The sequence below is a fragment of the Acomys russatus genome, chromosome X (assembly GCF_903995435.1).
Source record: "Acomys russatus chromosome X, mAcoRus1.1, whole genome shotgun sequence".
NCBI classification, from domain to species: Eukaryota; Metazoa; Chordata; class Mammalia; order Rodentia; family Muridae; genus Acomys; species Acomys russatus.
In genome coordinates, this window is record NC_067169.1 from 76,838,421 (window position 1) to 76,852,777 (window position 14,357).

General features: G+C 38.2%; 1 protein-coding gene across 1 annotated transcript in view; it reads left to right on the forward strand.

Annotated features, from left to right (window-relative positions):
- The window catches only part of Cenpi (centromere protein I), a 56,650-nt gene that overhangs the window by 13,661 nt on the left and 28,632 nt on the right, over positions 1 to 14,357 (forward strand). The window contains exons 5-14 of the mRNA XM_051142496.1: positions 744 to 792; positions 1,125 to 1,171; positions 7,803 to 7,892; positions 8,321 to 8,449; positions 8,795 to 8,953; positions 9,192 to 9,312; positions 10,682 to 10,773; positions 11,771 to 11,888; positions 12,606 to 12,670; positions 13,469 to 13,563. Of these exons, the coding sequence (XP_050998453.1) occupies positions 744 to 792; positions 1,125 to 1,171; positions 7,803 to 7,892; positions 8,321 to 8,449; positions 8,795 to 8,953; positions 9,192 to 9,312; positions 10,682 to 10,773; positions 11,771 to 11,888; positions 12,606 to 12,670; positions 13,469 to 13,563 (965 nt within the window). The remainder of the gene's footprint in view (positions 1 to 743; positions 793 to 1,124; positions 1,172 to 7,802; positions 7,893 to 8,320; positions 8,450 to 8,794; positions 8,954 to 9,191; positions 9,313 to 10,681; positions 10,774 to 11,770; positions 11,889 to 12,605; positions 12,671 to 13,468; positions 13,564 to 14,357) is intronic.

Below are 14,357 nucleotides of genomic sequence, written 5' to 3' on the forward strand. Positions count from 1 at the left end.
ACCCTATGAGCATATACAGGGGGAGGTAATCCCCCTCAGGAACAGTCATAGGGGAGGGGAATAATGGGAAAATGGGAGGGAGGGAAGAATGGGAGGATACAAGGGATGGGATAAACATTGAGATGTAACAAGAATAAATATATATATAAAAAATTTAAAAAAAAGGTAAAACAAAAATCTTCACTTATTGCCAAATGAAACCTTTTTCTTAAAAACAAAAAACCACTGTTACATACAAATTTGAGCTTACCTACCCTGAAAATCTGAAATTAAAAGCATTCAACAATTCAATCTTATCTCTAAGTGTGCACATGCAAGGGTGTGTGCATGCGTACACATATGTGGGTATAAAGACAAAAAGTGGAAAATTCCTTGCTTCATGCAACAAGCCACATTCAAAACACAGACACAGGAAAATCATTGTGTAAATTTACTTTCAAGCTATCTCTATACAGTATATATAAGTCACCAGTGAATTTTGTGTCTAGACTTAGGTATCATCCTTTAGTGGTTTTATTAAGTGCATGGACATGTATCAGATCTTTAGTCACTTGTAGTATCAAGCATTTTTTATAAGGAATGTTCAGCCTATCCTGTAATAAGGAGATTTTTTTTGTAAAATTATTGTTCAGTGAAGCCCTAAAATTTTTTTACTTAGCATATAATGGACATTTGTGGAGGATATGGTGTTATTTTGTTCAAAATAATATTGTCATTTTCTATTTGTTTTTGTATTTGAACAGTGCCCCTATGTTTGCCATTTGTTATATTTACTGACCAAAAAGGAGAATGGTAAGTATTTTCATTCCATTTATATTACTTTTGCTTTATAGAATCAGCATTTATTTGGTCCTTTATAAATTTAAATAACTAAGTTAGTTAGTTATACATATTATATCAATAGCTATTATATAAGTAACTAGCATTAGTTATATGACAACACTCACTTTCTGAAAATTGGTTTTTAGTACTTTTCTCTAAGACATCTGCATGGTAGCTTAACCAAAGGGTATTTATATTGTTAATGTGTTGTGAAAAATTATTTTGAATTACATGGTGATAAGTATAACTGAATTCTTTTGTTGAAGCAAATGCTTAGAATTCCCTTTCTCTCTGTTTTTTAGTCAAACCATTTCGTGTGAGAAAATTGCTTGATCTTCAGGCCAAAATGGTGAGTGCCAAAAAAACCTTAGAGAATCAAGTTGCACTTTGAGCTAAGCATTGAGCTGGGCTTTGGAGATAAAAAGTCAAGTGAGTCATTAGCTTGAAGGAACTTACTTCCTGGAGAACTCAGTCAACAAAATGGAATATCACAATTAAAGCTGAGAATATAGATGAGTGGTTAGAACTCTTGCCTAGCATGCATGAGGCCATGGGTCAATCTCCAGTACAGTATGTTAATTTTTACCAAAAGATAAGTTCAGTTAGTCATAAATATAAGTCCTAAAGGTGTCTGTGGTATGTTCTTAAAAAAAATAATGTATGTGCATGTTCCTGCCTATGTGTGTGTGTGTTGGGGGTGGTGGTGCATGTACAGGACAGAAGACAACCTAATGTATCAGTCTCCAAATGCTGATGCGTTTCTTGAGACAGGGTCTCATTGGCCTGGAATTCATTGGCCAACGGGCCGTAGGGATCCACCTGTCTCTGTTGGAGGATATTTGCCTCTGCCTCCCCAGCCTGGTGATTTCAAGCATATGCTCCCCCCACAATACACAGCTTTTTAATGTGAGTTGTGGGATTGAACTCAGGTCCTTTGTACTTATAAGGCAATCCCTATACTAAACTGTCTTTTTAATCCCCTAAGTATATTTTCTGGCAAAACATTCCATGCATGTTATCCCAACACTTAGGAAGCAGAGGCCGAAGGATTACCTGGTTTATATAAGTCCAGCTTAAGTGCTGTAATGAGTATACAGGTGTCAGAAAATGCTGTCATTAGATATAAATAAAAAAATCTATGAAAAATGTCAATATCATTAGCCATAGGGAAATGCGTATCCACAAGGTACTGCCTCATCAAAGTTGGAATGGCTACCTGCTATCCTGCAAGTCAAATGCTAGTGTGGATAAAAGGGACTGGTTGTGCTTGTTTGCTTGAAAGTCTTTAAAAATCACACTTGTTTATTTATATATATATATATTGTGTGTGTTTACACATGTGGATACTACATTCTACAGCTTACATGTGGTAGTCAGAGGACAGTTAGCAAGAATCAGTTCTCCCTCCATCATGTGGGTCCTGAAGTTCAAACTCAGAATTTTTGGGGTTTTTAGGAAATACCTTTATCTGCCATCTTGTCAGCCCCTTTGAAAGATTTTAAATTACCTTTTAAAGTTATTATACAAAATAATGGATTTCAGCCGGCCTTGGAGGTGCATACCTGTAATCTTAGCACTCTGGGAGGCAGAGGCAGGCAGATTGCTGTGAGTTCGAATTCAGCCTGCTCTACAAATCGAGTATAGGACAGCCAAAGGCACACAGAGAAACTCTGTCTCAAAAAACAAAATAAAACCAACCAACCAAACAAACAAAATTAATGGGTTTCATTATGGAATTTTAATATATCATTGTACCACCAGTCTCTTCTGTTTCTTTCCCCCATCACTGATTCCTTTTCCCCTCTGATAGTCTCCTTTTTGCTTTCGTCTCTCTCTCTCTCTCTCTCTCTCTCTCTCTCTCTCTCTCTGTTTCTCTCTCTCTCTCTCTCTCTCTCTCTCACACACACACACACACACACACACACATATGTCCATGTACAGAGAGTTCTACCTAGATTCTATGTATTAGAGAAAACATGGAATTTTTTTTGTCTTCTCCATTGAATTTTTTCTCCTCCTTATTTCACACCTTTGTCCCCTTCATAGGCTTCATTTTACTTTCATGTCATATATATATATATCACACACACACACACACACACACACACACACACACACACACGTATATATCTTTTTGAGACTGGGACTCTCCATGTAGTACTAGTTTACTTGAAACTTGCTATGTAGACCTGACTTCCTTGAACTTTTTTCAGTTTTCCTACCTCTGCCTCTCCACTGCTGTGATTATAGGCATATGCCATTGTGCTAGCCTATATATTTATATTTAAATCTAGATTCCTCACAGAAGCAAAAACATGATATTTGTCTGAGTTCGACTTATTTTATTTATCACGATCTCTGGGTCATCCATTTTCAAATGTTATAGTCTTTCTTACTGATGAGTGAATAAAACTCCATTGTGTATGTTTGTCATGTTTTATCAGTTCACCTTGACATCTCAGTTTCATATTTTTATTTTTATTTTTTATTTTTTATTTTTTAAATATTTTATTTAATTTTAATTTATGTGCGTTGGTGTGGGGGTATTAGATCTTGGAGTTACAGACAGTTGTGAGCTGCCATGTGGGTGCTGGGAATTGAACCTGGGTCCTTTGGAAGAGCAGGCAGTGCTCTTAACCACTGAGCCATCTCTCCGGCCCAGTTTCATATTTTTAAAAAATTTTAAATTTATTTATTTTATATATATGGATGCTTTTCTGCATGGATGTGTATACAATGTGCATGCAGTGCGCACCCACAGAGGCCAGAAGAAGGCAGCAGATTTCTAGAACTGGAGTTACAAACAGCTGTTAACTTCTATGTGGGGCCTGGGAATTGAAACCCAGGGAGCAGCTGGTGCTCTTAGCCTCAGAATGTCTCTCTAGTCCCTTGGCTTCATGTTTTTGCTATTGTGAATAGTCAGCAATAACCATGTGTAAACAAGTGTGCCTCTAGTTGTGACTTCCTTTAGGCATATGCCCATGAGTAGTATAGCTGATTTGAAGTAATTTCTATTTTTAGGTGAAAATAAAAAGGGGGACTCATATACTATTGGTGGGAACTTAAATTAGTACAGCCATTATGAAGAGCATATGGAATCTCTCCCCCCACCCACCTGCCCCCCAAAACAAACTAAAAATAGGGCTACCATATGATGTAGTGCTCTGGATTCACATGGAAAATAAGTGAAGCCAATATAGCCAAGTGGTACTTGCATGCCCTTACTTACTGTGGCACTGTTTGCATGGGGTAAGATAAAATCAGCTGAGATGCCTGTCTATAAATGACTGAATAAAAAGGATATGTTAAATATATAAAATGGAGTATGTTCAGCCATAAAAAAGAATGAAGTCTTTTCATTGCAAATTGGATGGAACTGGAAGACATTAATGATAAATAAAAGGATGTAGATGTTAAAAAGTATCAGTGTTAATATGCAATATTAATAACAACTGAAAGACTATTTTCAGGGAATGCAGGGAGGTAGGACTAGTGCAATAGTACAACAATGCAATGCAACAGTGCAAGCTGGATTAAACTGTTGCATTGAGCTATGACACTGAACCTAGTTAATACGTATATTATATACTAATGTATAATGTTAATAAAAGTAAAAATTTGAGAAATTTTGTGCAAGATCTATAGCTCAGTTGGTAGAGTGCTTACTTAGCAGGTACAAAGTCCTGAGTTGAAGTCCTAGAACTACTTAAAATTGGACATTAAGGCATATACCTGTAATCCTAACATTTGGGAAGTGGAGACAGGAGGAGCAGAAGTTTAAAGTCATTTTCAGCTACATGGCAAGGTTGAGGCCAGCCTGGGCTACATGGGTAGCTGTGAGAGGAATATAGTCACGTTCCATGTAATGTTTTGGTTAACAGTTGACCACATATACAATGGTGTGTACCATATAACCTAATTATTTGACACTAGGCCATACCATCTAAGTTTGTTTAAGTACAGTCTATGATTGTCCTACTTTGCCTTCTATTGCTGTGATAAAACACCGTGAAAAAAGCAACTTTCAGAGGAAAGGGTTTACTAGCTTACAGTTTATAGTCCATATTGGGGAGAAGTCAGGGCCAGAACTTAAGGCAGGAACTTAAGCAGAGCCTATTGGCTTGTTCCCATTGCTTGCTCAGCCCAAGGATGGTGCAGCTCATAGTGCTATGGGGCGATTCCTCACATCAATCATTAATCAAGAAAAATGCCCTACAGACTTGCCTATAAGACAATCTGACAGACATTTTGTTTAAAAACAAATTTATTTAAATTGTTTGTTTTATGTATATAGGTGTTCTGTCACTGTGTATATCGGTGCACAGTGCTCATAGAGTGCCTATGGAGGCCCAAAAAGGAGTCATATTCCCACCAACTGGAGTTACATATGATTGTGAACTGTCATGTAGGTGGTAGAAATCAAACTTGGGTCCTCTGGAAGAGCAGTCAGTGCTGTTCATCTCTGGAGGCATTTTCTCAGTTGAGCTTTTCTTTTCCCAGATGACTCTAGCTTGTGTTATACTGATAAAGAACTAACCAGAACAATGATGTTCACACAATAATGGACTCATCTAACAATGTGTTTCTCCTGCTATATCCGTATGACTGTTAGGACTCTATTGTGTTTCTAAGTCTCATTTGCTCATTTGCTGTCTTACTTTGTATAGTATTCAATTCAGCAAAATTTAGTAAAAAGACTTGGTTATTTATTTGGATTTTGAGTCATTGTAAAATCAATCAATTCAATATATTCTCTCTCTCTCTCTCTCTCTCTCTCTCTCTCTCTCTCTCTCTCTCTCTCTCTCTCTCTCTCTCTCCTCTCTCTCTCTCTCTCTCTCCTCCCCCCATTTGTGTTGCAAAGATATGTGGGTATATCTTATGGAGGTCAGAGGACAGCTTTCCAAAGTTGGTTTTCTCCTTCCACTGTTCAAGTCCCAGGGAGTGAACTCATGTCATCAGGCCTGGCTACAGTTGCTGTTCCCACTGAGCCATCTTATCAATCTCTATCCATCTTTTTGGAGTCAGGGCCTCTCACTAGTCTGAAGCTTGCCAAGTAGGCTAGGCTGGCAGGCCAGTGAACTCCTGGCAAGTGAACCTCAGGAACACCTGGCTCTGCCTCTCTAACACTGGGATTATAAGCACACACTGCCTCAGGTGACTTGTTAAAACTCAGGTTCTGGGCATGAAAGTCACAAGTCTTGCCAGGCATGCATTTTGTCAACAGCTGTTTGCTCAGTTCTGAAGTTAATATTTTTGAAGACTTATTTTGGTCCTATTAAGTGGCTTGACTATTGTATCTTATAAGAGAGGGCAGCTATAAAGATGGAACAGTCAACAACAGCAAGTACATGAAAAAGGGGTTACAGTGCATATCATTAGCTTCATTGGCCTTCCTGAATTTGCCAGGATTTATGAGGATCAAGTATTCTTGTTAAATTAACAAATTAACCTCTGCTATGTTTTCTTGAATTTCACTCTTGGTCCTACCTCCTTGATGTCTAATTAAAAAACAAGTGTAATTAATTAATTAATTGTTTTTTGAGACAGTGTCTTACTATGTAGCCCTGGCTGTCCTAGAACTTGCTATGAAGACCATGCTGGCCTCAAACTCACAGAATTTTTCATGCCTCTGCTTCCCCTTCCTGAGTGCTGGGATTAAAGGCATGTCCTACCACATCCTTGCTACTATTTTAAATTTTTAAAAATTGTTTTGTATGCATGGGTATTTTGCCTGCATGTGTATATGTACATCACATGTGTACAGTGACCAAGTAGGCCAGAAGAGGGTGACAGTACTCATGGAAGTAGAGTTGTAGACACTGTGAGCTATCATGTGGGTCCTGGGAATGGAACCTGAGTCTTTTTTTGCAAGTGTATCAGGTGGCTTTAACAGCTAAGCTCACTCTCTAGCCCTAAGGAGCAATACATATTGAACTTGAGCAAGTTACCACTCTCAATAAGCCATGCTGTGCTAGCAAGTATGAGTTTTAAGACTAAAATACAGGCAGAATAGGGAAACACTCATAAAACAGGAGATTAGCCATTGGAGAAATTTGTTTTAAGATTGTTGATAAAAGCCAGGTGTGGTGGCGCATGCCTTTAATCCCAGCATGTGGGAGGCTGAGGCAGGAGGATCTTTGTGAACTCGAGGCCAATCTGTTTGACAGAGTGAGTTCCATAACAGCCAGGACTATAAGAGAAATTCTGTCTCAAAAAACCAAAAAAAGAAAAAAAAAATATTGTTGATAAAAATTAATCTGGCTACTTTCTTTCTTTTTTTCTTTCTTCCTTCCTTCTTTCTGTGTTTTTTTTTTTTTTTTTTTGAGACATTGTCTTTAGAGTTTCTATTGCTGTGACTAAAAGCACATTGAGGAGGAAAGAATTTATTTCATCTTATAGCTTGTAGTCAGGGAAGTCAGGAGCTAATGCAGAAGCCATGGAGGATCATTGCTTCCTGACTTGCTCCTCATGGCTTGCTCAGCCTAATTTCTTATGCACCAGAGGACCACCTGCCCGGGGTGGCCCCATTCACAGTGGGCTAGGCCACCGAATGTCAATCATAAATCAAGAAAATGCCCTCCAGATTGTCCTACAGGACAATCATATTGAGGCTTTTTCTCAATAAAAATTGTTTTTCATCCCAAATGACTCTCCCTTGTGTCACAGGGAAAACTAGCCAGCACAGCCCCAGCTGGCCTGGTACTGTCTATGTAGACCAGGCTGGTTCTGAACTCAGAGTTCCACTTGTTTCTACTTCTGCTTCCTGATTGTTGGGATTGAAGGTGTTTGCCACCACGTCTGGATGACGACTCATTTCTATACTTTCTGTAGCTTCTTCTTATAGTTCTGTCACATTGTAAAATTAGAGTCTGAAAGTTTAGACTTGGTTTATCATTACCTTTTGTTTAGTATTAGCTCTTAACTTTGTATTTGGCCACTGAATTGAAGAATGAAAAATTCTTTTTTTTTCTTTCTTTCAGGGAATGCAGCCTTATCTCCAGGCTTTGTTGTCGCTGTATAAGTTCTTTGCTCCTGCTTTGATTTCTGTATCTTTGCCTGCAAGGAGGAAGGTAAGGGATTTCTGAGAGATAAGTCCTACTGAGATTCAATACATTTTTCTTTATTTTGTTTTGCTTGAGAAAGAGTTGTGGTATGGTAGCTCAGGCTGGCCTCCAACTCATCTTCCTTCCTTGGCTTCCCAAAGGCTGCGATCATAGGTGTGCACCATAGCCCATGGAAAAATGCATCGTTTTTCATAAAGTTAATATAGAGATTTGAACTACAATCTTTTCCCCACTCTTTTGGGAGTTGTTGTATTAGAGGTTGTTCCTCTGTTGATTCCTTTATATGCATGATTAGGAGAGAAACAACATTGAGTAGATTTATAAGGGTGTAAGTATTTCCTAATTATTATGTATTCAGCTAATAGTTCTGGACTCATTATGTTGCTCTGACACATGAGTACCTAATCTTCTGTACTTTACACCTAAATTTATAGATCTATTTTAATAATTCAAAAAGCCTGTGGACTTCAGCTCTGTTTGCTATGAAGCTAAGGAACCAAGGAGCTCTTCCAGAACCTACAAAGCTGACCTTAGGTCTGACTAAGGACCGTTGTCTGAAAAGAGTAAGTAATCTGAAGCATCAAAGGACTTGTGGCTTTCCAAGTAGTACCCATTCAGATGGTGGTGAGCATAGATACTTAAATCAACTCTGATAACTTAGTCTTCTATGCATACCACAGTCAGGCTCCCATTAAGTGAAGCATCTTAGTGACTGATTTTATTATTTATTTTTAATCTATTTTTGAGAGCGTATCTGATTAAAGCATAGCCCTGGGTGGCCTGAAACTTATTATGCTGACTAGCCTTGGCCTCTGCCTCTTGAGTGTTGGGATTAAAAGAGTGTATCAGCACATCCAAGTTGTCTTTTTAGTGCATTGATCAATACTTGTGTTATCTTTCTCTTTGAGAAATGGAATTCTCACTCAGTTATACCAGCAGTAAATTCTGCTAACAAAGAATGTAGGGGGAAGAAGAGTGTTTTTGATTACCTCAGCAGTGACACATCACTTCCACTAGAAGAGCTGCGAAGTTTCCCTCAACTCCTACAGAACATTCATTGCTTAGAGGTACGTGGTGGCTGCAACAGGTGCTGATTTGAATTGCCTGATCTGTATAGGTGCTCTGTTTTCAGGACTTGGGATTGACATCAGCCTCCCATATGCTAGGGAAATAAATAGCTAACTGAGTCTTATCCCAGGCCCCAGGCCCTCTGTTTTTGTTGTACTTTACCTATATAATGTTGACCCTCTTGCTGTGGCCTACATTTCACATACTAACTGGTGACAGATTGTTCCATGTTTACAGCTACCTTCTCAGATGAGCTCTGTGCTAAACAACTCTCTGCTACTTCACTATATTAATTGTGTCAACGATGAGTCGATCTTCCTGAGGCTCTGTTACTGGTTGAGTCAAGCATTACAAGAAGGTAAGAATTGAGGGCGTCAAGCACAGGGTAGAAAAGGGGAGAAGACAATAGGAAATAGATTTCTCATTCTAGATGAAAAATTCTAGACCAGAGGAGTTTGATATGCTGTAATCATTTCTCTGGTAATAATATGTCTTGAACATGAATACTTGTAGTGTTATTTTAAGACAATTAAAAAAGGAGCTGTGTTAAGCAGACACTGCTAGATGGTCATCGGAATTTACCAGATCACTGGTCTTAATCTCAGAGTTCTTCTTTGTATTCCTGGGACCATGTAAGAATTAGATTAATGTTAAGCCAACTCAGAGAAAGTCAGTTTACAAGACAGCATGTCACCTGTTTATTTTATAATAGGAGTGATTCTTTCTGGTGACCAAAATGCTCATGTGTAGCAACTGAACTACTTCCTCTAATAACACATTGGTTGTTAGAAATTTTCTTACTATAGAATTAAAGGAAGCGGCAGTGGGGAGTCTTTCGGGCAAGCCATAATAAAGCCTGACCACTTCCTTTAATCACAGTGACATTTTTCTCTAGTAATTTTGGTGACTGTCAAGATTACTTATTTCTTGGATAAGCATTCCCTGAATATTCAAGTCTTTCAAGTCAATTTTCTTCACTACAGGCTGTTGTTCCTTTGGCTTTTCTTTATTGGAGATACGATACAGTTTATTAGACTTTTACTTTGTAAATCCTCACCACTTGTAGCTTAAACTCCACTCACCCTCTCTATTTTCAACTGTGCATTTATAGTCACTTGGATTACTGTGACATGAAACTAACTCTGGTCACTGTAAGTAAACTTTGTTTTCAGTGTTTTTACTATAAATTCCCCCCTACAGTGCCATATTTGCTGAGACTCAGTTCCAAATCCCTGTTAGAATCTACAATATCGCTTAGCCAGGGTATTTGAATCTTACAACTTTTTAAATTTGTCATGTCTTTGTCACTCCAGAGAAGTGACAAATATATATATTTCTCTGTGTGTAACCCTGGCTTGTCCTAGAACTCACTCTGTAGACCAGGCTGGCTTGAACTCACAGAGATTTGCCTGCCTCTGCTTCCCAAGTGCTGGGATTACAGGTGTGTACTACCATGCCCAGCTGTGACAAATATATATTTTTCTTATTTATTATTAGGTATGCAGTGCTTTGCATTCATGTACACCTGCAGGCCAGAAGCGGGCATCAGATCACATTATAGATGGCTGTGAGTCACCATGTAGTTGTTGGGAATTGAACTCAGGACCTTTGGAGGAGTAGTCAATGTTCTTAACCTCTGAGTCATCTCTCCAGCCCTGACAAGTATATTTTTTAATCATTTTTGTTATTGCATAACCAGATGCTTATATTTATTATTTCTGTTCTAGAATGTATATGGTATAATATTAATGATTCTGAACAAGAAAAAGAATTTATAAACTTCCTGGACACTGTCATCAGGGTGCAGTGCTTCCTACAAGTAAGATTTCGTTTGTTTCCTATAGATTGCATCATTCTTAAGCTTTCTTTGGATGTCCATTGTAGTGTTGTCTTTAGTACCTGACATTTTTCTTTTTTGAAGATAGGGCTTGATGATCACAGACATGTACTGTTACATCTCATATTTTGCAATATTGGTGATCAAACCAAGGGCCTTGTGTATAATAGGCAAGCAGTCTACAAACTGTGCCATGCCCTAATCCCTAGTGCCTAACGTCACTGATTATTATTTTTATTTACTAATGTTCCTTATTCTTGGCATCTTTTAAAAATAGTATTTGCTCAATTTGAAATTTATAGAGCCAAGTTGGATTGATGTTTATTTTTGTACTATTATATCGAAGAAACAATAAATTTAAATTTTTAAATAGAATGCAAAGTTCTATGATTTTAAGAAAACAAAGGATTTAATGCATTCAATTGATTGAATTAGCCAGGAGTATGAATCTTACAGGGATACTACTTGTGTCTTTTTTGGAGGCTGGGAAAGTGCTAGTGATCAAACCCACTACCTTCTGCATACCGTGCAAGCACTTATTCTACCACTGAGCCATGTCCTCAGCCCATGACTTATCTTCTTTTTAATTAATTAAGTAACTAGTTAGTTAATTCATTAATTCTTTGAGAGGGCCTCATTAGCTCAGGCTGGCCTTAAAGTGAATATGTAGCTGAGAATGACTCTGAACTCCTGACCAGATCATCCTACCTCCACGCCTCGAATGCTGGGATTACAGGTGTGCAGTTTAGGTGCACACCTATGTTCTTAATAGCTACAAATGCATTAGAATGTGACATACTTCCTGGCAGCTGGATTGTTTATCCTGGGTATCTTGGAGTTGCAGTTGAAGCTGGAACTTGTATATTGGCACTGTCTAGATGCTCTCATGCCATCTGAAACAACTACACCACAAAATAAAGTGGTTGGTAGAGACTGTTTGTAATTCTATGTAAGATTTTATGATCGCCATGTGTTTTAGGAGGGGTTTTGCTCCTGTGAAACCTTCCTGTATAAAAGCTTGCCTCTCTGGGATGGCTTCTCCTGTCGGTCACAGTTTCTTCAGCTTCTGGCCTGGATTCCATTCAGTAGCTTCTCCGGTATGTATCATGAAAACATATTATTAGTTACTTTTATTTTGCTCTGATTTAACACCATGACCAAAGCAACTTAGGTGGAGTTTACTTTGACTTTCAGCTCTAGAGGCTTGGAATCCATGACGGTACCACATGAAGCAGAGAGTGAATTAGGAGTGGCACTGGACTTTGAAACGTTAAAGCCCACCTCCAGTGATAAGCTTCCTTCAGCACGGCCAACATTCCTAAACCTGCTTGAATAGTGCCACCGATTGGCGACTTAGCATTCAAACATATGAGCTTATGGGGGACATTGTAGAAGGATTCTCTTGTGTCTGTATGGAAGCATCACCTGTTAATAAAAAGCTAATGACCTATAGCTGAGACAGGAAATAGAAGGTAGGGCATCTGGCAGGCAGAAAGGATTCTGGGATAGAGCCATGCCCATGAGAGATTCACCCAAGCAAGATATGAGGAAGAGATAGCAGAGATAGCTGGCCATGTGACAAAATGTAGATTAGTAAATAGGTTATTTTAAGTTATGAGCTAGTCAGAGAAGAGCCTAGCTACATGGTCTAGGTATTTGTAAAATTATCTTGAATTTCATTTTTCAAGGAGCTTGGGGCCTAGAAGAAAAACCACTACAACAGGACATTGTCATTTAAACTATCAGAATTTGAACTTATTTAATCCAATGTAATATGTTTTTAAAAATTTGAATACTTTTATTTTGTTTCCTAGAGGTGAAGCCACTTCTTTTTGATCATCTCACACCCCTCTTCTTTACATCAACCATTTATTTCAAGGTAAAAAAACCAAACCAAACCAAATACATCTTACTATACTCAGGAAAAAAACAGCAATCTACTCATGTGTTCACATGGAGGTTGGGGATAAGGAGAAAAGGGAACAGAAAATGAATCAAAATTAGAGAACAGTATTTAATTTGCAGCCCAAAAAAGAGACTAAGGGAAGGTAGTTAAGGAATTATGAATGAGGCTCAGGGAAGGCAGAGTAAAATGTCTGAGAACACAGAGATTCACAGCATCTGTTTTCCAGAGTTCCAGAAGATTAACCTTTATAACCAATAAGAGAAGGAGCTTCTACTTAAAGACCACAAAGTGAGCAGAGTGTCTTACTCTTCTGAGAACTCTTACTGCTAGCAACGTCAGATAATTTCCGAGGGGAGCATAAGGATGATTTGTTTTTGAGATAGAATCTTATGCAGCCCAGGCTGGCACCAAACTTGATACGTAGTTAAGATTCCATTTGAATTCCTTATCTCCCTAACTCTGCCTGCTGAATGCTGGCATTACAGATTCGTACCACCATGCATGGCCAAGGGTGCTGGTTTGTTTGATGATATAATATGTGTCAGAAAGGACACATTTACAGAAAGCTCTGTTCCTAGGCTATGCTGGAAGTCTTGTTGAAGTATGTTTGTTCTAGGAAAAAAATGCTAACATCAGTTTGGGCTTTTGCATTTATCTGTGCTTTGGAGACCAAAAATGTTGGAGTAGCCACTATTTGAGTTCTAAGCTTCGCTTAGATCTGACTACTATTTGCTTTGGATGATTTTGTGTTGTTTTGTTTTCTCTCCTCAGTGTAGTGTTCTTCAAACTCTGAAAGAACTATTGCAGAATTGGCTGTTGTGGCTTTCTACGAGTGCCCACGTGCAACCAGTGACAGACAGTCCCCTGTGAGTTAATTCTGTGGCAGTCCAGAGAGATGATCTACATAAAATGTTCACATATGGAATCTAAGATTATGGCATGAGATATATAATACTTAGGAGAACTTTTATGGAAATGTTTTAGTTACTCTTCACATTTCATTCCCACAATCCTAAAGAAAAGTCAATTTTCCAAGTTACTATTTAGATGAACAAGAAAGTAATCCCTTTGAGTCACTTGGCTCTAGATAATTTAGCAAAAAAGGAAAGCTGAACTTACAATGCAGCTTAGACTTCTATTTACTTTAATTCACTTTATGTAATGAATTTTTATATATATAGCCAATTTTAATGATAGTTTTTGTTCCTGGGGTGTATTTTGGTTACATGTATTAATTTCTCTTGGCTTTGGAGTTAAAAAAGAATTTGAATTTCCATTCAGTATATGCTTTACCTCAAAGTGAAAGACTGAATTTCAAGAAATTGCATAATAAGGCTATTTTGATTCTTTCTGCCTATATGGATTCTCTTTTAGTCTGTCAGCCACATTATTCTCTAGTGCTTTAAAAAGCTTATATTGCCGGGCGTGGTGGCGCATGCCTTTAATCTGAGCACTCAGGAGGCAGAGGCAGGTGGATTGCTGTGAGTTTGAGGCCAGCCAGCCTGGTCTACAAAGGGAGTCTAGGACAGCCAAAGCTACACAGAGAAACCTTGCCTCAAAAAAGCTTATATTATAGAAAATTGTAAACATAATCAAAAGAAGAGATAAGAGGGACTATCGTGGAACAGGGATGGAAAGATTATAGGAGCTAGAGGTCTGG